The following is a 23,767-nucleotide window of genomic DNA, read 5'->3' on the forward strand; positions in this document are numbered from 1 at the left end:
ACTAAGTATTTTGCGTTGCCATGTTGCAAATCTGGAGTGCAGAAAAATTTTTCCCGCACTAGAGCGGAAAAGTGATTCTTTGCGTTCTGTAATCAGTGCAGCAATGGCTACTTTTCAACGTAACTGTAGGAAAAATTATTTCCTATCTACTGAATCATATATTACGTAGAGGCATTTGCGTTAGTTCAATAATATCGGGGTATCGAGCTCCGCTCAGGAGTATAAAAGCATATAAAATTTATTACGAAAGAAGAAATTATAATATATTTATAGTTCATATAGGAAGGTTCTATCTAATCACAGTGGATTGAGATCAATTCCCAGAGGAATGCCAAAATTTCTCTCACAAAAGCATGTTAAATTTTAAGTATAAAATTTATTACGAAAGAAGAAATTACAATATATTTATAGTTCATATAGGAAGGTTCTATCTAATCACAGTGGATTGAGAACAATTCCCAGAGGAATGCCAAAATTTCTCTCACAAAAGCATGTTAAATTTTAATCCTGATTAATTTCACTTGAACCAAATCAGAGAAGACCATTTCAAAAAGATAGCTTATCCAATTGGTTAACGTGAAATTAATCAGGATTGAAATTTAACCGGCTTTTGTACAACCGGAACCACTCTTGCTCGCCGGTCGATCATCAATCGCTCTGCTGGAGTGACGTTCGGTTGCGGAGCAGAGCGAAAGTCTGTACATACCTTTACATTTGACAACCAGCTTTAATTGAAAATGAAACATGCTTAAAAATTAAAAATTAATTTGACAACCAGCTTTAATTGAAAATTAAACATGCTTAAAAATTAAAAAAACACTCCATTTGAAAACCTGATTGAATGATTACAAAACTTCAACAGTTGAGTCATAATTTTGTCTCAGTCCCACACACATGCACTCGCTCACTCACTTCCATCATCAACAGATGACGAAATTATCAGCTGTTTTTAACATGTGATTCTGCCCATCACTTCACAGACAGGCCTATTGTCTTCATGTGATTACACTTATCATTCTAATTGCAATTAACAATCAGTTCTAATTTCCAATCTACCATTCATTGTTATAGAGGTGCGAACAGCCTTATGTATGCCTTGCACTCTTCATCAACTGATAATATCTGCATCTGTACAGTTACAGTAAAATAACTCCAACTAAACATAGATTCTATAGAGTATCCCCCATTTCTAATGTAAGTTTTAAGTGTTTTCTATCTATTTATATCGTGTCTCCTGTTTTAATTTATATTACAAACTTTAAAGTGTATTCTGTTATGTTCTATCTATCTATCTATCTATCTATATATATATATATATATATATATATATATATATATATGCTATTCTTATTTAATTTGTATTTGTACAGAAATGTCCAACCTGGACAAGGGATGTCCCATCGTGGGCCGATCTCAAGCCCAGGTTGGGACACTCCCAAAAAATTGTTTTTGCAATAAAAAAATCAATTGACAATCAATGCAGTTGTCATGAAAGTGTAAGCAAATACAATCAATCTCAAATTAAAAAATGAAGAATTTTTTATTTTTGTCAAAGTTATAGCTGTTTGAATATTGGTGTCCCAACGTGGGCTACTTTACCCTACTATGAAATATGATCCTCTACAAACTAACTTAAACTGAACTGAAAATTTTAATAGAATAAATTTTAATTGAACTGAAATTGTAATAGAATGTACACTATGTGAACTGCTCTGCTCGAAACCGCTCGGTTGACTGAAGACATGTGTATGCTCTCATGCCTGCTCTAGTATATCGAACCGCCCGGCAACCTAGCAACAACCGAGCGGTTGGACTGGAGATTACAACCGCCGCGATTCGGTTGACTGAAGACATGTGTATGCTCTCATGCCTGCTCTAGTATATCGAACCGCCCGGCAACCTAGCAACAACCGAGCGGTTGGACTGGAGATTACAACCGCTGCGATTCGGTTGACTGAAGACATGTGTATGCTCTCATGCCTGCTCTAGTACAGGGTGTCTATAAAAGAACTCCGGGGATTAAAAAATTAATATTTTTTTCAACTATAAAAGATAGCAAAATTTGATCAATTCCTTTGAAACAAGCAGCTCAAAGAGTTTTACTCATACCAATTGGGAATGTTTCTCTCAACAGTTGGCAGCGCTGCGGAGCGTTGACCTTGAATGACGTAGCGGCTGCGGCAGGCAGTCAGTGTCGTCTGGACTGCCGCGCTATGGCGACGCCTCAACAAAAGGCTCAATGTGTTATTTGGCTCATAGAAACTAATTCTGTTGTTACTGTACAAAGAAACTTTCGACGTAGCTATGGTGTTGACCCGCCTACAGACAAAACAATTCGTCAGTGGTTAAGTGCCTTCAAGGAACAGGAAGTGTTTGAAGCAAAAGTCGCCGGGTAGGCCGCGTGTGTCTCAAGAAAATGTGGACAGAATCCGAGCTTCATGCACTCGAAGCCCTAAGAAATCGTTAACAAGACGCAGTCTGGAGTTGGGGTTACCAAGATCAGCAGCCATAAGGTAATTCATAAAAGACTTCGTTTAACTGCCTACAAGATTCAACTTTTACACCATATCAAACCGGCAGACAAGGTTAAGAGATTCGACTTTTCTGTTTCCATGCTGGATAAAATTGATGAAGATAATGATTTTTTTAAAAAGTGTGGTTTTTAGTGATGAAGCTACTTTTCATGTGAACGGAACTGTAAACAGGCATAATTGCAGAGTTTGGGGTTCAGAGCCGCCCCATGAGTTTATTGAGTACGAACGTGACACGCCCAAAGTGAATGTTTGGTGTGCTCTTATGCATGACAGAGTCATAGGACCCTTCATTTTTGACGAAAGGAATATCAATGGTGATGTCTATTGTGACATGTTAGAGGAGTATGTTTATCCTCAGTTGGATGACATTGAGGCGGAGAAAGGTTTAGTTTATTTCCAACAAGATGGGGCGCCGCCACACTTCAGTTTGCGTGTCCGTGAGTCACTGGACGCTCGTTTCGGCAACAGGTGGATGGAAGGGAAGGACCTATTCCATGGCCACCAAGGAGCCCTGATATGACTCCGTTGGACTTTTTCTTCTGGGGGCATATCAAGAATCTTGTATATGCGGAGAAAATTCGAAATGTTCGCCATCTCAGGGAACGAATAGTGAATTGCGTGGCGTCCGTTCCCCAGACATGCTCGCCAGGACATGGGAAGAGGTAGAATACCGTTTCGACGTGTGCCGTGCCACTCACGGAGCTCATATTGAACTTTACTAAGTTGTTAAAAAATCTTGAAAATATAGGCTTTCTAATCATGTATAAAACATGTATGTACGTTTTTTAGTTTATTAAAATATTTTGTCTTAAAACCCCGGAGTTCTTTTATAGACACCCTGTATATCGAACCGCCCGGCAACCGAGCGACAACCGAGCGGTTGGACGGGAGACTACAACCGCCGCGATTCGCCGGCGACTGCTCAAGCCGAGCCTTGCATATATATGTACGGCACCATGTCTTTCCCTATACCTGGCAATCGCTCGGTTGGTCAACCGCGCGACAACCGAGCGTAAATCGCTGTCATGTGAACAGGCACTAAGTTTTCATGTCTCCTCCATCGAAGCTCTTTTCCTTCTGGTATGACCTTGACTATGAGTTGATTATGCTGGGCCAATTAATATCACCATGGCTAGACGATGAAATCCATTCATTTTCAAATCATACATATGTCTTTTTGTGTGTATGGCTACTAAATCTATTCATATTAAGTTGGTGTCTGATTTATCCTCTCAGCAATTTCTGGCTGCTTTTCGGCGATTTCTTTCATGTCGAGGCCCATGTGCATATGTATATGTATATCGTATATGTACGATCATATGCTGATAGTGAATGTTTTTGTGATTTTTTCTGGCTTCAAATTTATCAAGTTTTTTAATATTTTTCAATTTATTAATGCATTTTCAAGTGTAATAATAATTTTTTCATCTTTCTGATCAACCGAGATACAAAATTTTTAGTATATAGACTGTAAATTTTTGTGATCTTTATAAAAGTGTTTTCATAACCTCATTTGGACTATTTTTATCAAAATTAGGGAGAGGAACAGTTTCTGGTTTATCCTGTTGATTTTCTCCCAATCATTAATTTGATGTTGTGATTAAGGAATGTAATAAATGAATGAATGAATGTCTCACCATCTATTCTGATTGTGGTACAAACTTCGTTGGGGCTAATGAACAATTGATTCAATTATTTCAATCCTTGAATTCAAAGGAGCTGCAGAATACGCTGTCCTCTCAATTGTCCGATTATCTCATTTATCCCACCCGGTACCCCCAATTTTGGTGGTCTATCGGAGGCCAATGCCAAATCAGTGAAGTCTCATTTTGGTTCGTGTCAATGGAAACAATTGCTGACTTGAGGTAGGCGCACACAGAGCGTCATCGGACGGATCGGACGATTAGATTTGATGCATTGTTTTCAATTGGAGTGCGCATACCTATCCGCATCGTATAGATGACGTCCGATGGCGCCTACCTCTACGAAGAACTGAACACCGTGCTTGTTCAGATTGAAGCAGTGTTGAATTCTCGATCTCTATGTCAATTGAGCTCTGATCCAAATGATATACAAGCACTTACACCAGCCCATTTCCTGACTCTAACACGTTTTAAATTAATAAGAAAACAAAGATATTGTCAAATTTCACTAAAAATTTATTAAAAACTTTAAAACAGAACCATGTACTGAGGAACAGCTGATGATGCGTTGGTTAACTACGTGAAACCATGGTTCTGTTTTAAAGTTTTAGTAAAATTTGACAATATCTTTGTTTTCTTATTATGGAGAGATTTCACAACGTTTGAAATTTCTTCCTATATCAGATGTTGAGGATATTCAGATGGCCTAATCCAAATAATTTAGGTATTCCATGACATCTATTTGACTTTTTATCTACTCCAAAACAATAACTGAATTGTGTTTGCTCAGTTAAGTCTAGAACTTGAATTTAAACCCTACCCCAGTCGAGGGTTTAAAAGCACGCTGTTCTAAGTCCTGGACGATTTTTGATAAATCCTTGACTCGGAAAGAGGCGAGAATCTAATTCAAGTCCTGGCTTATAAGCCCTTCACTCAGAAAGCGAAATTATGAACTCCAGGGTCAATCGTGATCTTTAAACTCCAGAGTCTATTTAAGTACTTGAAATAGACTCGTTATCGCTCTGACTCGGATAGCCAATTTTCTGAGTCCAGATTTTAAAGTCAGTTAAAGTCTAGTACTTAAGTAAATCCCGAGCTCGGAAACCGGCCATAAGTGTTTTTAAATCTATCTGTATCGTGTGTTTCCTCTTTAAATTAGTATTATTAAAGTGTTTTTCTATTTCTATTTATTATATGTATAAGTTTTTCCTTTACTTATCTATTTACAAAAATATGGAGCACACGGGAGAATCTTGAAAAATGTTCAAGAGAATTACTATAACCTCAAAACAGAATAAATTATGTTTATTCATATATTATGAAATTTATATATAGAATGAAAGTAAACGGGCAGCGTCTATGAAAAATTGCTGCTAGTATAATTCTGAAACGATTATTGTATTTAAATTTTGTATTACTCAAAGGCAGAATAAAGTTCATTTTCATTTTCATATAAATGCTGTATGTTCTAGTGTTCGGGCACGACACTGGTGCTACGTATTGTATTTAAATTTTGTATTACTCAAAGGCAGAATAAAGTTCATTTTCATTTTCATATAAATGCTGTATGTTCTAGTGTTCGGGCACGACACTGGTGCTACGTCTAGGGTGGTCGCCGGACGGACAATACTTGGTTTCGGCGCATGCCATGAACGGATCGGGGCCTACAGCGCGCATAATCGAGCGGGACGGCTGGAGGCATGGCATGGACTTTGTCGGGCATCGGCAGGCTGTCACTTGTGTCGTGAGTATAATAATGTACTGATCAAAGTTGAAGCAAGATAATGTAGAGGCTAATTGAAAACAATTTCATATAGCAACTGGTCACTGGTCTGACAGCCTAGTTGTGGAGATGACAGACATCTATGATTCAGCATTGGTGTTTTTACACTCACCGATTAGCCAACACTTAGAATTAGGGCCAAGGCACATGAAGCGTTTCTCAGGCGTATCCACTGGCGGCGGACTGGTCGGCTGGCTAGGATGGAAGCTCTCTGGGGCCTGTTTCACAAAGGTACAAGTAGGTTACAAGTCTTGTTGCCAACCATGGTTTTGTAGAGCTGCGTACACATATACGCACTTCCAACCCGCACCGAGCACGCCCCGCCCTCGTACTGCCCTCGTTCCTCCATCGTACCGCAGTCGCTCCGCCTCCGCTCGGTAGTCGCACCCATCATGAACGTTACGGAAGATGTTAGATCTTCTCGCGTTCCCCGGTCGAACCACTGTTGCTCCCCGGTCGATCATCAATCGCTCTGCTGGAGTGACGTTCGGTTGCGGAGCAGAGCGAAAGTCTGTACGCACCTTTAAACTGCTGATAACAAGCGTTTTACAAAAGCAGAATTGTAAACTTGTAGTTACAATGAATTTCTACAAGTTTACAAGTGATTTGCTTGTTACGAACAAGTGTTTCACAAAGATTTCCATTGTAGCCAACAATTTTTGTCGAAATTACTTGTTCGTAGCTATGAAATTTCTACCGAAGTGGAAAGCTATGTAAAGGATTTACAAGTGATCATTGAAATTATTTTAATTATTCAATAAATATTTCTAATAATCAAAAAATGCCCTATATTCCTCTATAATTAATTATTTTGGAAATATATGCATCAGGAAATTGAATTTAATAAATTTCCAAAATAGTTATTAATGTGTTACCTCATAGGTTATGTGTACTATAGTATATATACACAGTATTTATAGTATACATTATAATATTGTACATATACTATATATATACAGTGTAGGTTACAAATTCAGCAATAAATGAAGTAGACTGTACAAAAAACATTATATTGCTTTCAAATATTTTCAAAGTAACTATTGAAAAGTACAAGTAACCTTTATAAAGGATGAAAAAAGGAAATTATGAAAATAGGTTATGTTTACTATTGAAGTACTTGTAGACTTGTAAAATTGTAAACTTGTAGATCATAAACTTTTGTGAAACGTGAGTACTTGTAAACTTGTAACTACAAGTACTTGTTCGTAACCATGGTTGGTAACAATACTTGTACCTTTGTGAAATAGGCTCCTGATTTGCTGATAATCAGCTAACTCCCGAACGCCAGACCAATAAGTTGATAATCAGCCATTAGGTTAAAAAAGCTTATGTGGCTTGGCCCCTTATTGCCGTCCGATTGACTGAGAATTAGCCAATAGGAGGTCAAATTCCCTGTGTGGGCTGGCATCGGCGTAGTGTGAAAACGTCCTGCTACAAGTCTTTGCCAAACGAGAATGTAAATACAAAGATTAGAAGATTAGGTTACGGCCAACTATGGATCTTACAGCAATGTTTGTGCTCATGTTGCACACGATATTATCATAGAGAAACGATAGCATAAGTAGATATCCCATGGTATATCCCATGGTATTGATGCTGTGTGATGGGCGTTTATGTCGCAACTTTTACTGTTATCCCAAGCCGATAGTTCACGTAGTTCTTTCCTATGCAGCTGTGTGATGCTGATAGTCTCTCAAATTGTGCCGTTCATACACTATCAACCCAACAAAACAGTCAAAATTGACAAGAATCGATTGTAATCGGCTTGAGATATCAGTAAAAGTTGCGACATAAATTTCCTATACCATGGGATATCTACTTACGCTATTGTTTTCATCTATGATATTATGCTCTTGTAACAATTCAAACACTCCGCTCTCATAGGTTATTAATTATTAGAAAAGTGGCGACATCACTCAGGCCACCAAATTGGACTTTTGAACTGGTGAGCTGAGAGAGAGTGATGACCGTGTAGAGGCGAAACTAGAGGGAGATCGCTCCGAGACGCGCTAGAGGAAGGTTGTGCGTGAGATAGTGAGATGTAGTTTTTAGTAATGTGATTGAGGAGTGATTATGTTTAGAGAGAGAGAGAGATTGATTGATTTGAGTACTTTATTTATGTAGATTACCATATATACTGGCTTATACACTTATATACAATAGCTTACTATACAGCCAAATTATAGATGAATTTACATAATATAGACTAAGAAAATTATTATTGAACTGTATATGATATGAAAAAGCAATTTGTAATATAATAACTATAGATAATAATTATATTGTTATGCATCTACATAAATTGGCGGAGCTTTGGACATATCGAAAGCTTTGGACAGACTCCACAAGACAGATCAAAGCCCCACTAATGCCGCAATCAAAATTATGAATAGACTGCCCTTTGAAATAAGACAACTTAATTAAAAAAGGTTTAGAAATGTGCTAGAAAAATTTCTCTTAGATAATCCCTTCTACTCCGTCAAAGAATATATGGAGAAAAAATTATATCCAAGGGATTTTGAAATGAATTAAAAATAATGTATATTTTTGAATGATGTGTATTGTTGTATATTATGAACTGTATGTAATGTATATTTGAATTTCAATCCAATGTACTACTGTGACTGTTTATTGTGGTGGTTTATTGCCCGTTTTTATTGTGCTTGTAGTGTATTGTGTGACTGGCCTATATGTCAAATTGTGATGTACTATTGAGGCTAATACAGATATTCTATTCTATTCTATTCTATCAATGTTCATCTTCGGAAAGAATATTAAAAATATCCTCCCCACTAACTCTACCAAAACGTTAATTTCGTTATTAAACTAAGGATTTATTTATTAATGGAAATATTGTAAAAATTTTAATCATAGAATATTTAAGAGAAAAAACAGAAAATTGATAAGTAAAATAATTATATAAGTAGATAAGATCAATAATTGATTAATAAAATGAAGTAGGCTGAAAGTAGATCAGGGTTATCAACTTTCAGTAATATACAGCAGTATGCAGTGGATAATTGAAATAACATGAGTTTATATATATATATATATATATATTGATTATTCATAAATTGTTTCGTTCATTTTTTTTTTTGAAATATGTTTAACTTTATTCTGTAAACTAGGCTATATAAACTAAGCATTGTAATCAATTTGTTTATTTTTGTGGAAGATGTGTATTTTTGTTTAGATTGCTTAATGGCATAAGATAATACTATTTATGTAAGTAGCTCTATATAGTACTTGAAGCAGCTGAATCGTTTTCTTATTATTTTCTGTAATTCATAAGACGAACCACTCCTCGACGCAGGCCTAGCCTAATGAGGAGTGCACTTGATATTTTTTATGTTTTATGCTTTGTAAAATTACAATGAAGTGAATAAAAGTTATTATTATTATTATAATATATATATAATTCGTTCTATAACATGGTTTAAGGTTATATTGGTGGAATGGGTGAGGGATGGTTGTCATGTGATCGTTCTAGGGCCGGACAGTTTCAGTCATTTGTTCCAAAATATTGTGTTGTAAAGTCAGAGAGAGAGAGAGAGAGGAGAGAGAGAGAAGAGAGAGAGAGGAGAGAGAGAGAGAGGAGAGAGAGAGAGAGAGAGAGAGAGAGTGAGAGAGTATAGATGTTTGTTATGGGATTTTTTCAATAGAGTGAGATTGTTTTGGTGAATTGGCGTATTTATTTGAATTATCCTATAAAAGTAGCAGGGCCCAGGACCCTAAAAACCTGGTGGTGGAAGCGCTATTGGAGAGCACTGTCATGCTCGCCACGCACGCCACACTCTCAAATGCATTAATTATTCAATAATAATTATCACTGTTGATGCTTTAAAGTAAGTATTCAGATTCAATTGAACTTTGCCTACTTTTTTTTTAGTTGAGATAATGACGTGTGAGTACAACAGGAGGTGTCTTAAGAACGACTTCAGGTTCAACTGATATAGTTTATACTTTTCCCAAGCTTTTTCACACTAACGTTAGTAGTGTTGCTACCACACAACCAATTTTTATTTCACGAATATCTTCGGTTTGAGTGAAATTTGGATCATAAACACCCTATAGCATGGGATGTCTTGTTAGGGATATCTTTTCCCTATGATTCAAATTCAAATTCATTTATTTGCCATAAAATAATACAGATTGAAAAAATAAATATTTTAACTTATAAAATGGCACTACCGGCAAAGAAAACTTGTGCGCCGGCAGTGAGTTTGAGCAACTAGGTACAGCAAACATGTCAATAGAAAAAAAAGCTAATTCAAACCACTAGAATAAATAAAACTATGGAAACCAGGTCACATCTCAATACTTACAAACGATAAGACAAAGTAACAAAATCATAGTTTGATAGACAACTTTCAGATAGTAAAGATTAATAAAATAAATATTTTATTGAAGTTTATACTTGATGCTTCAGAGATTCAACACAAACATGAAAGCCTGATTAAAGTTTCAACATAATGTTTCATGGATTTAACACCAAACCCTGATTGAATTTTCAACGAACTATGTTTCAGAGATTCAACACCACCACGAAACCGTGATTGAAGTTAATACTTGATGTTTAAGAGATTAAACACTGATCACGATACCCTGATTGAATGTTTATACGTGAAGGTGGGTACAGAGTTACGCTCTGCTCCGCAAACGAACGTTACACGAGCAGATCGTAAGATGATCGCAGGTCGAGCAAGAGCAGAACGAGAACAGAGCGTGAGCTTGGCAAGTTCGTAGGGCGAACTAACCAATAGTTGCCCATTCGCGGTTAACGTTTTTGTTGGATCAGTTACGATCTCTGTGTTAGCATATTATAAAATTATCAAAATTAATAATTCATTATAAATCATCAAAATTAAATAATATTAAATTATAAAAAAACATTTTTAATAATAGGTACCAGCATATTAGAATTTAGAAGATAGAAACCAAACTCCCAACCAAGCCTTTCACCTTTCAAAACATTGACAGACATATTAAGTCTTAACCTTTTTTGTAATAAAACATCAACATAAATGCAATAAACTTAATATTTATTATCAATTTAATTTATAAACATAATGCATTATTAGGTTATTCAGCAATCCCCTGGTCACAATATTTTATTCAGTTTTGTCACCCGTTCAGCTGGATTGAACCTTTCACATTTGTGAGGTTAGGTTGTAGGGAAGTCAGCAATATGACAAGTGCGTGAACATATTGCGAACCTCTAGCGAACCCTTGCGTAACATCTCGCGTAAAGTTCATGATCGGAGCGTGCTTGTAGCGCGTATATCTGTACGCACCTTAATGTTTCAGAGATTATACTCGAACACAAACGGTGATTGAATTCTCAACGAATTATGTTTCAGAGATTCAACACAAACATACTGCAGAACTACTACAAGTCGATGAACAAGCCACTCCAGGCGTGCTGCTGTGCCATAGGCTCTCGCGACCGCAGCATCTCTGTATGGGTGACCGCGCTGAAGCGACCTCTGTTCGCCATGGAGAACCTGTTCACGCGGCCAGTGCTCGATCTGTCGTGGAGCTCGTCCGGGTTGCAGCTGATGGCTTGCTCGGGGGACGGAACTGTCGCCTATTTTCAGTTCACACCGAAGGAGCTGGGGACTGCGCTCACTATGGACGAAAAGGTAATAATTGACCGAGTGAAGTGAGGTCTAAGATTCAAGTCGACGGATTGGCATTTCTCTTAATGTTTGAATGTTTATATGTTGCGCATTTACGGCGGTAATAGATTTCCATGAAATTTGACAGGTATGTTCCTTTTTAAATTGCGCGTCGACGTATGTACAAGGTTTTTGGAAATTTTGCATTTCAAGGATAATATAAAAGGAAAAAGGAGCCTCCTTCAAACGCCAATGTTAGATTAAAAATCAGACTATAGAATTATTCATCATAAATCAGCTGTTTAGTGGACTATAAGACTAAATCGTTGTCTTCTGTGTGTCTGTTTGTCGTTATGTTTCACAAATAATTCGAACGCTTTGATCAAGCAGAATTAGATTTTGAGCACATATTCTTCAAACTTTTCTACAGATCAAGTTCGTTGGAGTACACAATTTACCTACCCATTTGTCCTTTTTCAGACAAAAAAGGAGTGTCTGTCAATATAACTATATATTGTGTATGTTATAGATAGAATCAATAGAATCACGAGAGGAAAAAAATTATACGAATGTCATCATAAGTATTAAAATATTGTAAATTGATTCCAACCAGAGATTTAAAAATAGTAACATTACAGAATATAACTAGGTATATCTGTAGTACCACCCTTTCCACTGTAACCATTAATTTTAACATTATTTTTTTTTCCAGAATAAACTGTATGAGAGGTTGTACGGTAAATCGATGGCGGGCGGCTGTGATACATCGAACATAGCTATCGAAAACCCCGAGCTGCTGAGCATAAAGGAAGATGACTCGAAAATGGAGGAAGATGTCATGTGTGAGCCACAAAAAACCCCTCCTGCAGTCAAGCTACCCCCTCCCCCTCCACCCGTGGTTGTCACTTCCCCCCTCCAAGTCAACAAACAAATTGAAACGAGGACCTCCGATGGTAGACGACGGATTACTCCCATATTCATACCGCCTATTCCTGACACTGGGTAATTATTCTGTTTCAATATTATTCTATTTACATTGATAGATACAATATCATTCTGAACTATGAATGATTGGGAAGGGAATAACAGGCTTAAAGCGGCCCATAGATGAATAACTTGGTTGGCAACCTAGTTGCCAACTTGCTGTGTTGGAGTGGATGTTGTACGTCTGTGGGCAGGTTGGCGGTTGTAGCAACCGGTTGGTCCAACCGTTGGTGTGAGATCAAATAGTTTTGATTTTCTATGGGCGGAGCTTAATGTTGGCAACCATGTTGGATCATCTGTGGGGAAGTTGACATCCCAGTTCACAATCTCAGTATTTGAATAGTGTCGTAGTACTCATGAGCGTACTTTAATATAATTAAAAGCATTTTTTAGGCCTCATTTCACAATAAACGAAAACTAGGTATGAAAGGCAGTTGGGTTATTGAGAGGCAATTATTTGGCAACAGTAGGATGATTTTAAAAATGGTTCTGTAATGGTTCTAAAATGGTTCTGTAATATAATTCTTTAATGGTTTAAAATCTACTGTTGCTCAAATCCAGGTTATTTCATGAAATCAGGCCTTTTCACTTATCCCAGTAATAGTAAACCAGGGAGCAGAATCTCAAAACACAATACGATTTGTTTGTATGTATGGTGAGTAACAATTATTAAGTCTTGACTAAAATAAAATGAGAACTTTTTATTGAGCTTATACAGTTTGTTGGAGGAATTTTTTATTTGAAGTAGGCTATCTATTTCTTCAACTTCTCAAGTAAAGGCGGTTAATCGTTCTTGTTCTTCTATTAAATGTTGTTCTCCTATAAAAACATTAACATTTTGTGTAAACAGTAAATCTGTAATGAACACTTTTTCATAAGCCTTATCTTAAGCCTGTTATAAAGCATAGACCTAGTAAGGAAATGGAATATATGCTCTAAACTTAAATTTTAGATTATAGATAAGCCTTCTTTATTTATAACCAGGTTATATTATATAAAAGCCTTATTTATTCACAACCAGGTTCGTCACATAGTATAGTTCAATAAAAGATAATAGATAGCTCATTTTCTGTAAATGTCGAGTGTAAACACTACAGCAGCAGAGCTGATCGGGTAATGAAGTTGGCAAAAGCAGGTTGACCGTCTGTGGGAAACAGTGGCCAACCAAGTTGGCAACTAGGTTGCCAACACAGCAAGTTGGCAACTAGGTTGCCAACCAAGTTGTTCGTCTATGGGCCGCTTAAAGCCCAAAACTGTTTCTCTCCCAAACTTATACAGAAATTTTCCAAAAATAGGTTATGTATACACTTCATGATTTTTGTCCAATTTTGAGTCCAAAGTATTTATAAACTAGTAATTTAGAATTTAGGAAAGTTTAAAACTAAATTAAATAAGAATACTTCACTAAATAGTCATTGATTATGTATCTTTTATTGTGTATCTATGATTATGTATCTTTTTTCTATTTTGTGCTGTGTTTCAGAGACGGGCCCGTGCCTTTTAGATCAGATTTTGTATTGTAATTCAGACTATTACCATAGAGAAACAATAGCATAAGTAGATATCCCCATGGTGTAGGGAATTTATGTCGCAACTTTTACTGTTATCTCAAGCCGATTACTGTCGATTATTGTCAATTTTTACTGTTTTGTTGGGGTGATAGTGTATGAACGGCACAATTTGAGCGACTACCAGCGTCACAAAGCTGCATAGGAAAGAACTACGTGAACTATCGGCTTGGGATAACAGTAAAAGTTGCTACATAAACGCCCTATACCATGGGATATCTACTTATGCTATCGTTTCTCTATGCTATTACGTATCTTATTATTTATTATGTATCTTCTACTGGGTTTCAGAGACGGACCCGTGCCGTTCGGATCAGATTCGATGACATTTTCGTCGAGCTCAGGCGCGAAGAGCAAGATCGTGGTGGAGCGGAGAGAGGACGTGGTGGTCACACCCAATGTGACCACGCCCATCAAACAGTCGCCGCACAAAAGCACCAGTTCATCCCCTGTGGCAGCTACTGCTAATGTCTCCCAACCTGCCACCACTGGGTATGTCATGTCAGACATATAGTTTATCGATCTAATTCAAGCAATTAAATTAAATTTCATCTATTTATTTATATAAAATTAGATTATAAGGAGAGTAGCGAGCTCTTACTGATGACTATAAAGAGGCCCAAGATAAAAAAACATTCAGGGAATTCCTGATTGTGTCCTTACAGATTAGCAGACTTCCTTGTTGGTTAATGTTTGATTAATGTATTTAATGTGGAATCTGTTGTGTTCTATTAACGTTGTGTTGAAATATGAAGGATAGTAGTATTATATTAGATTAAACTTTGACGTGTCATATACTGCGGGAGCATTGCTCCCTTAAGCCTAGTTTATACGATGACAATTGGCTAGACAATTATTGTCATAAGGCAATTGACTGGCATGAAATTATTGTCTTCGTATAAACACTTCAGGCCAATTGTCTTGCCAACTGTCCCGACAATTGGACCGAAATTCAACAGTCTCCGGGAGTAGACTGAGGACAACAGGCTGGGCCCAGCGAGCCCCCCCACCACTCGGAGGCCAGTGCGCTGTCTTGTTTTTGGCCAGTTCAGTCAAAACAATTCATTGTGGGACGTTTTCTAGGTTAGGTTAGACGTTTTCTAAAGTTTCAACGAAAATGGCACCTGAATAGGGCGACGATATGAGTATTAAATTTCATGAGCTTTATAAAGACCAAAGATGTCTATGGGATCTGAGAAACTAATTGTATAAGGATAAGAATGCGCGGCAAACTGCACTCTTCCAGCACATTGCAAGACTCACTGATAAATTTCTTGCATAGCTGGTTTAACATTCGTTCTAAGTCCTCACGGGACACAACACATGACGATCATTCGGCCATGTTTTCGACTGTCGTGGCAACAGTCAGCCCCGGAGAAACATCTTCTCACTCAGCTGGACTGGCCTTGGACAATTGGCAACCACGTGATGATAATTGTCCTCGGACAATTGTCTCGCCAATTGGCATCGTATAAACTAGGCTTTAATGCAGTTTCATGATTATGACGAACAAGAAAAGTTAAGTTAAGTTATGATTACAGTCTAGAAAGTTAGCAGAACAGCGTTGCTAATTCTCTGCCTCTTTTCATAGATAAAAGATCGCTTAAGAAGATATCCGATGGTATATTTCGTTTATGTTTCAAATTTCAAGCCGATTTTTGTAACTCAAGCCTATTACTATGGATCTGTTTTTGCCAGGTGAGAGTGGAAGAACGGCTCATTATGAGACTACCAGCGTCACATATCTTCACAAAAAATAACTACTAGGACTATCGGCTTGAGTTAACAGTGGAATTGGGAACATAAACACCCTATACCATGGGATATCTTCTTATGCTATCTTTTCTCTATTATTATAGTCTGTGCAAACCTAAGGCCAGGCACACACCAGTTAGTCAAGACAAGACAAGACATGATCAGACAAAATACTTCACATAGTTGCTAATGATGCAACTCACACTGATTAGTGATTGCAATTAGACATGTGTTGATAAGCAACTATGTGAAGTATTGTGACTAAACGTGTCTGATCATGTCTTGTCTTGTCTTGACTAACTGGTATGCGCCTAGCCAGGGGTTTGCACAGACTATAATATAATAATAGAGGAAAGATAGCATAAGAAGATATCCCATGGTATAGGGTGTTTATGTTCCCAATTCCACTGTTAACTCAAGCCGATAGTCCTAGTAGTTATTTTTTGTGAAGATATGTGACGCTGGTGACCAGCCAAGGCTAGGCGCACACCAGTTAGTCAAGACAAGACAAGACATGATCAGACACGTTTAGTCACAATACTTCACATAGTTGTTTATGACGCTACACACACACTGATTAGTGATTGCAATTAGACATGTCTTCATAAGCAACTATGTGAAGTATTGTGACTAAACGTGATTAGTCCTGTCTTGACTAATCGGTGTGTGACCAGTCTTAGATTGCAGCATTGCTTTTATGGAGTACAGTGCTCCTAGATTTCCCTAGAATCCAGAGAGCATGTGAGCTAATTATGTAAGAGAAAAGCGAAAAGAGAGCGTACGCCTGTTTGATAGAATCAGATTAAAAACGGCAACAGTGTGATCCTATTCTTATATTGAAATATAATAAGAATATTTCATTTCATTTCATTTCATTTTTATTTCACCACCTACATCACAAGGATGAGGGGCACGTCAAGGAAGCGAATGAAAGTCGCTACTTTTGAATTACACTCTTCACTGGAAATTCCTTCAGTGAATAGAGTGGATTGTCTAAAAAGTATTTTTTTAGAGCTTGCTTAAATGGTTTAGGCTCTTTTATACTTTTTATATCGTGTGGCAGGCAATTATGAAAGCGGAAACCCTGTGTATGTGGCTGTCTCTGTGTTTTCAGCAGTCTACTGTATGGGAGGTCGAAATCGTTTTTTCCTCTTGTATTGTGTTCATGTATATTGTGTCTACATGGCCTAACCGTTACATACTTTTTTATGTAGATATAGAGGGATACTACTGTAAAGATTCTGTCCCTCCTGAAATAAGGCCTGCAGTGAGCGTCATATGGCAAACAGTTCATAAATCCTTATTGATTTCTTTTGTAATATCAGTATTTGTTCTAGGTATGTGTGCGGTGCGCTTCCCCCAGGCTATTATGCCAAAACTGATGTGTGAAGCGAATAATGAATGATAGGCCATCATTGCAGTGCTTTTATCTGCTATACTCCTTATTCTTCTTATCCCATAGAGTGATGTGGATAATTTGCTACACAGTGATTCAATGTGCTCCTGCCATGTCAAGTTTCTATCTAATATTTTGCCCAGGAATCTTGCTGAACCCGAAACAAAATAGAAACAAAATAAAATTGGAATTCGGCTACTAACATAGTATGAAACTATAAATTTGTGAGAAGACAGTTTTGTGCTATGCCTGTTGTCTTCTCCCAATCATATTATATTGTGATTATGATTTGTGACTGTCAATGAAATAAATGAATAAATTAATAATTGTCCATAAAGCCCTGTGTTGCAAACTAAGGTTTGCATGGATTATAGTTTTAGCTATAATGCCGTCATCAAGTAGTATCTTCCAAAAATTCCATTTCCTGTAATAAATTAAACATTCAAGTAGCTCCATCAAAACGCTTGATTGAATATAATAATAATGACGTAACAATCTATTACATTATTATCATTTTATTAAGGTACAAATCTGGATTGAATCAAATGAGGATGATTTGTTTGTGTGTTATGTGTAGCCAACAGTCCAGCACAGTTGTACCAGCTGCAGTGAAGCGTTCAGATTCCAACACACAGTCGTCGCGAAAGAGGCCCAGATTCGCTGACAAGGCGAATTGCCAGAACGACGCAGTTGCATCTGCGCAGCCTCCACTTCCGGTTCCGGTTCCGGCCGCCGCCACAAAACCAGCCACTTCCGGTCACTCGGGCGCGCTTCCTTTTCTAAACATAACATCGAGCAACAGCATACCTGTGAGTTCACAAAATTCAATAATAATAACTCAACTTAATAAATTCAATAATAATATCAACTTAATAAAAATGAAAGTTGATATTAATTTGATAAATAGGCATACATATTTGATTATATGTTGAATTTGGTTCCCAGAATTCATTTTCTGAAATGTAAGTTGATGTTAATTTAATAAATATATAATTTATAAAATGTAATCAATGGAGAAATACAGTAATGCTAGAAGGATGTGAGCCCTACTTGGTTATGAAACAAAAGAAGAGAAGAATAAGAAACTGTTATAATAATTATCAAAAGAAATTCCAAATGATGTCAGCCACCCTGAAGACTTTTGCATCTGCAAATATTGAATACAGTGTGAACGCTTCAGGGAAATTTACAGATGCAGAAGTTTTCATTGTGGTTGGCAACATTTATTATGAATTTTCATTCAATAATATCAAATATTCATGAAGAAATACAATCTCTCATTTATTCCCATCTTTAGGATAAGAAACCATTTCTAAATCAATGAAAAATATAAATAAACACTAAAATTAGATTCAATTTTGATTAATACGATGATTCAACATGATAACAATAGAAATTATACTCAACATACAAGAAAATACAAATTACTACAGAAGGTGACAAGAACTAAAAATAAGTCTGAGGTGGTTGAATGCTTGTAATATCATTTTATGAAAATTCTCAATTGTTGTAGTATTTTAATCCATGTTATTAAAAATCTTATGTTTTGGTAGCAAAATCAAAGTTAATTCATTATTATCCTGTACATCTTAATGCACAACCTTGTAGTGCACACATAATTCAAGAAATTCAAATTTTCCTAGCCACATTTAATAGTAACAAATGTGTTTTATTATATGGCTAGCAATAAAGTCTGATCACAGGTTTTTAGTATCAATATTTCCGACTTGGAACATTCAATATTAACAATTGATTATTTATCGGATTCTTGATTCTAAACTATAAATCAACATCACAAATAGTCTTAAAGTTTCAATTTTAAAACGTGGTGCAAAAACATGAATTAGAAAGAGCTCTATAATTCATAATTATTATTAAACGGAAATCCAAATTAAATGCTGTATCTCTATAATTTATTGTTGAGCCTATATACCTCTGAGTTTATCTCTCCCTTTCGAGTTGATATCCCTCTAATTGCATTTCTTATCAGCATTAAAAACGTGTGTTTTGGAATATTTTGCCTTGAAATGATAATAATCCATTGTTCATCTACAGGTAATCGGATCGAAAAACGTGATATCAGTTGAGAATGATACGTTGACTAGTCCACACGGTTTGCTGACAAGGATACGACTGACCAATGGTGCCGACTCTAAATGGGAATACGTTTTCGGTTAGTTATCAACTTCTTAATCAACTCCAATAATCAACTATAGTTATGAAGATTAATTAAGTGTACTGTTTAAAGTTAGTGCAATACAGTGTATTGTCCAACTTGACTTGTGTTTATTTTATTGCGGGTAATGACTATGTGGCGAATCATATGATTGCCACCTGTGATGTTTTCAACCGGCATAGTTTGTTTATCACTTGTAACAGTTTTATTTTCATATTTATCCAAAGTTCAATTTTGTCATTCCAACATTAAAATTAATTCATCATTCATTTAGTTGTTCTATTTAATTAATTTCAACATAGAAATTTCATCATCAAATTAAATTCCTATAACTATGTAAGCTTTGTGCTTGGGTAATGGAATGAGTGCAAGGCAACAATGCCTTCCTATCATTTATACTGACTTTATAACGTAAATCTCAATTAAGGTGTAATTAGGCCCTAACCCATTAAACCACTTAGGAAACCAGGCTGGAAATATATTTAGTGTATCGTTTTAGCTGTAGAGATTTGTCTGACCTTAAGAGACAAGGGAAATTCATGAAAATTGTAAAAATAGAATAAAGGTTACCACACACTGGACAATACACGAAACAGACCGGAAGGTTCATTTCATTTTCATTTTCATTTTGTTAGGCGTCTCGTCAGCGACTTCTTCTACGGGCCAAGGTGGGTAGCCTCTGATTTTAGCGAATACTCTATCACCGGGTCCGTATCGTTTTGCCATAATTAAAATGCAAGCCCAAAGGCTGAAAACTGATATATTTCTTGAAAAAGGTTAAAACTTGAAGGTTCATGTGAGTTCAATTCCAACAATTCTGTAAAATGACTTGAGCATATAAATAATTGACTTGAATATAGTACATTCATTGATTTTTTAATGTGTACTATTATTGAAACAATAAATCAATTCATTTCAAAACGTGTCAGGTTAGATATACAGTATTTCTTGATCCATGAGAGCATATACAGGGGTGTGTATATAATATATTTCAACTGTTTGAAATTTGACTTTGAACTCAACGAATGTACTTTCTTCAGCTTTGGGCGCTCAAAATAATTCGAAAACGTCAAACAAAGGTATAAATTATATGAATGTTATTGGAAATTTCTTCCTCTTTCCAACTATATCCCTAGAATTAGTTTTGACTGACAGTTCTCTAGTTATAAAAAAACGTTTTTAAAAAATATCGAAAAATCCATCTATCTTAAAAACTAAGGACGGACGATATAAGAAGCTTCTACAGAACTTTTTTTGTTGCAAATTTAATGTAGAACTTATGGTATTGGCTGTTACACCTTTCGTGGGACTCCTTGTATAAATGCACAAGATGTTCAAAAAATTAGAACACCTTCACTCATAATAGAGGAAATAGTTATTTGTGCAACTAGTGCGCAAAGTGTCAGTTTGCTGCACCGAAAGAAACGTTTACGCCCGAGCCGTAGGCGAGGGCGGAATGGTTTCTTGAGTGCAGCAGAGGAACTTTGCGCACGTATTTCACATTAAGTTTTTCCTACAGTTACCATTGAATATGAAAAGTGGGTAATTATGGGTAAAATTGTCTGAAATGCATCAAATGAATATCTGTGTAATTTTATCATTGATAAAAACCTTAATCCTAAAATCCTAAAGTCCTCGTTGTCCTTGGTAATGAATAATAATTAGCGCGTTGTGCTTGGTTGCACCTCTGCTCACTATAGCAGCCACAGCAGTCACTGTTACCAACTTCATTTTGATTTTGCTGCACTGTTGCTCCATATAACCTACTAAGTATTTTGCGTTGCCATGTTGCAAATCTGGAGTGCAGAAAAATTTTTCCCGCACTAGAGCGGAAAAGTGATTCTTTGCGTTCTGTAATCAGTGCAGCAATGGCCACTTTTCAACGTAACTGTAGGAAAAAGTATTTATTTAGTGTGTTTACCTATTAGTGTATCTATTTATTAGTAAAATAACTTCACTTGTATGGGCTACTTTATTAAAAATCTGGTGTGGCGCACTCATACAACTTTCCTTGCCGTTATGAAAATTGATCACCTGACGCTAGTGTTCACGCGCATCTCAAGTCTACTTATAAACAAAGATCTGAGCCAGCTGGAGACAGGACAATAACGCTGGAGACACACGAAGTCTGCTATCTCCTCATAGTGAATAAGTCAATAGAATCAACAGTTGCCAACAGTTTGCAATTGAAATAATAACATTTTCTCGAATTTCGAGCTTATTTTCAATTTTAGGTGAAAATGTTACTGAACATTAATTGTAGAGATTTTCATGCTCAATCTTTTCCACTCAAAGTTTTTTGTTCAAATTGTATCTGAAGCCTGATTATTGGGAATATTAAATCAAATTTGCATAGATGGGGCGGAGTTCCTAAAATTGTTACAGATATGGGACTTGTGGCAATTGATAGAGCTTATCAATGACTATTTTAGGTATGAATTTAATCAAAATCGTTGGACCCGTTTTTGAGAAAATCGCAAAAACCCTGTTTTTGACAACATTTTCTCCATTTTAGTATCGCCATCTTGAATTGCATTTGATCGAAATTGTTCGTGTCGGATCCTTTTATTTTAAGGACCTCAAGTTCCATTTATTGTCATTCCGTTTATTGGGAGATGAGATATCGTCACACACACACACACACACACACACACACACACCACACACACACACACACACACACACCACACACCACACACACACACACACACACACACACACACACACACACACACACACACACACACACACACACACACACACACACACACATATACAGACCAATACCCAAAAACCACTTTTTTGGACTCAGGGGACCTTGAAACGTATAGAAATTGGGATACCTTAATTTTTTTCGGAAAGCAATACTTTCCTTACCTATGGTAATAGGACAAGGAAAGTAAAAAATTCAACAATGTTTTAATTTAAATAAAAGGGTACTTCATGTTTTTATATTGTTTATACTATTTATTAGTTTATTATTTAGTGTATTGTATTTATTAATCTGTTTTGTAGGTTCATCAGTGTGCGCATGCATAGCCGACACCAAAGTGCTGTGTGTGGCGTGCAAGGACCGCACCCTGCACATAATGGACACCAGTACTGGCGGTCACTTGTTGCCGCCACTAGCGCTGCCTTCGCCCGCTTCTCGTCTAGTCTTCTCACCCACCTCCAGCTGCCTGCTGTGTCTCACAGTCTGCGGTCGCATCAGTGTCTGGAACCTCAACAAGAAGAGCAACATCGTTCCCTCGCAGTCTGTTGCGCCTGTTTTGGGAAGCGAGAGTAAGTAGTTCTTGGCGAAGTTTATTTATTTAAAATCGTCACTTAGGCCCTGTGATGATAAAACAGCTGTAATATTTATAATCTGTTATCTTTGTTACTAAGACACATATTTAATGTCGAATAAAGCTCGTGTTGAGTCCAATTCTATTACAGGCCCTTATTCAGACACTTGGTTCAAACGGAGAAATGTCAGCTGCTCGTTGAAACCTTTTATGAAACACATTATGATGAATCCAATCATATCTACAATTAAACGTCGTTTAGCGTTAAACGTAGTGTTAGCATATGGACTTAAGCCTAGTTTATACAATGACAATTGGCGAGACAATTATCATAAGGCAACTGACTGGCATGAAATTATTTTCTTCCTATAAACACCTCAAGCCAATTGTCTTTCCAACTGTCCCGACAATTAGCCCCGGGAGTAGACTATGGACTGTCAATTGGGCTCAGCGAGCCCCTCACCAGTCGGAATCTCAGTTGTCGCGACAATTGGCGCCGTGTGAACGGCGTAGGCATAGATAAACAATAGCGTAAGTAGATATCCTATGGTATAGGGAATTTATGTCGCAACTTTTACTGTTATCTCAAGCCGATTACTGTCGATTATTGTCAGTTTTTACTGTTTTGTTGGGGTGATAGTGTATGAACGGCACAATTTGAGAGACTACCAGCGTCACACAGCTGCATAGAAGAGAACTTTGTGAACTATCGGCTTGGGATAACAGTAAAAGTTGCGACATAAACGCCCTGTACCATGGGATATCTATGCTATCGTTTCTCTATGGCGTAGGCCAGTAGCGCTGTCTTGGTTTTGACAGATCAGCTGTTTAGTCACAACAGATGACGAGAACTCGGACATGTTTAGCTGTCAACTGCCGTACCAATAGTTGGCCGCGTATAAACATCTTCTTGTAACTGGCCTGGCCTCCGACAATCCGCAACCACGTGATGACAATTGTCCAAAGACAACTGTCTCGCCAATTGGCATCGTATAAACTAGGCTTTAAGTACAATCCGGGTCCCGT

At 36.9% G+C, this 23,767-nt stretch overlaps 1 protein-coding gene across 1 annotated transcript in view; it reads left to right on the forward strand.

The window, feature by feature from the left end:
* Positions 1 to 23,767, forward strand: part of LOC111058156 (protein HIRA) — a 55,390-nt gene that overhangs the window by 19,732 nt on the left and 11,891 nt on the right. Inside the window, exons 7-13 of the mRNA XM_022345657.2 lie at positions 5,754 to 5,921; positions 11,321 to 11,602; positions 12,291 to 12,580; positions 14,422 to 14,622; positions 17,859 to 18,090; positions 19,337 to 19,454; positions 22,473 to 22,739. Of these exons, the coding sequence (XP_022201349.2) occupies positions 5,754 to 5,921; positions 11,321 to 11,602; positions 12,291 to 12,580; positions 14,422 to 14,622; positions 17,859 to 18,090; positions 19,337 to 19,454; positions 22,473 to 22,739 (1,558 nt within the window). The remainder of the gene's footprint in view (positions 1 to 5,753; positions 5,922 to 11,320; positions 11,603 to 12,290; positions 12,581 to 14,421; positions 14,623 to 17,858; positions 18,091 to 19,336; positions 19,455 to 22,472; positions 22,740 to 23,767) is intronic.

This window comes from Nilaparvata lugens, chromosome 8 (genome assembly GCF_014356525.2).
Source record: "Nilaparvata lugens isolate BPH chromosome 8, ASM1435652v1, whole genome shotgun sequence".
Lineage (NCBI taxonomy): Eukaryota > Metazoa > Arthropoda > Insecta > Hemiptera > Delphacidae > Nilaparvata > Nilaparvata lugens.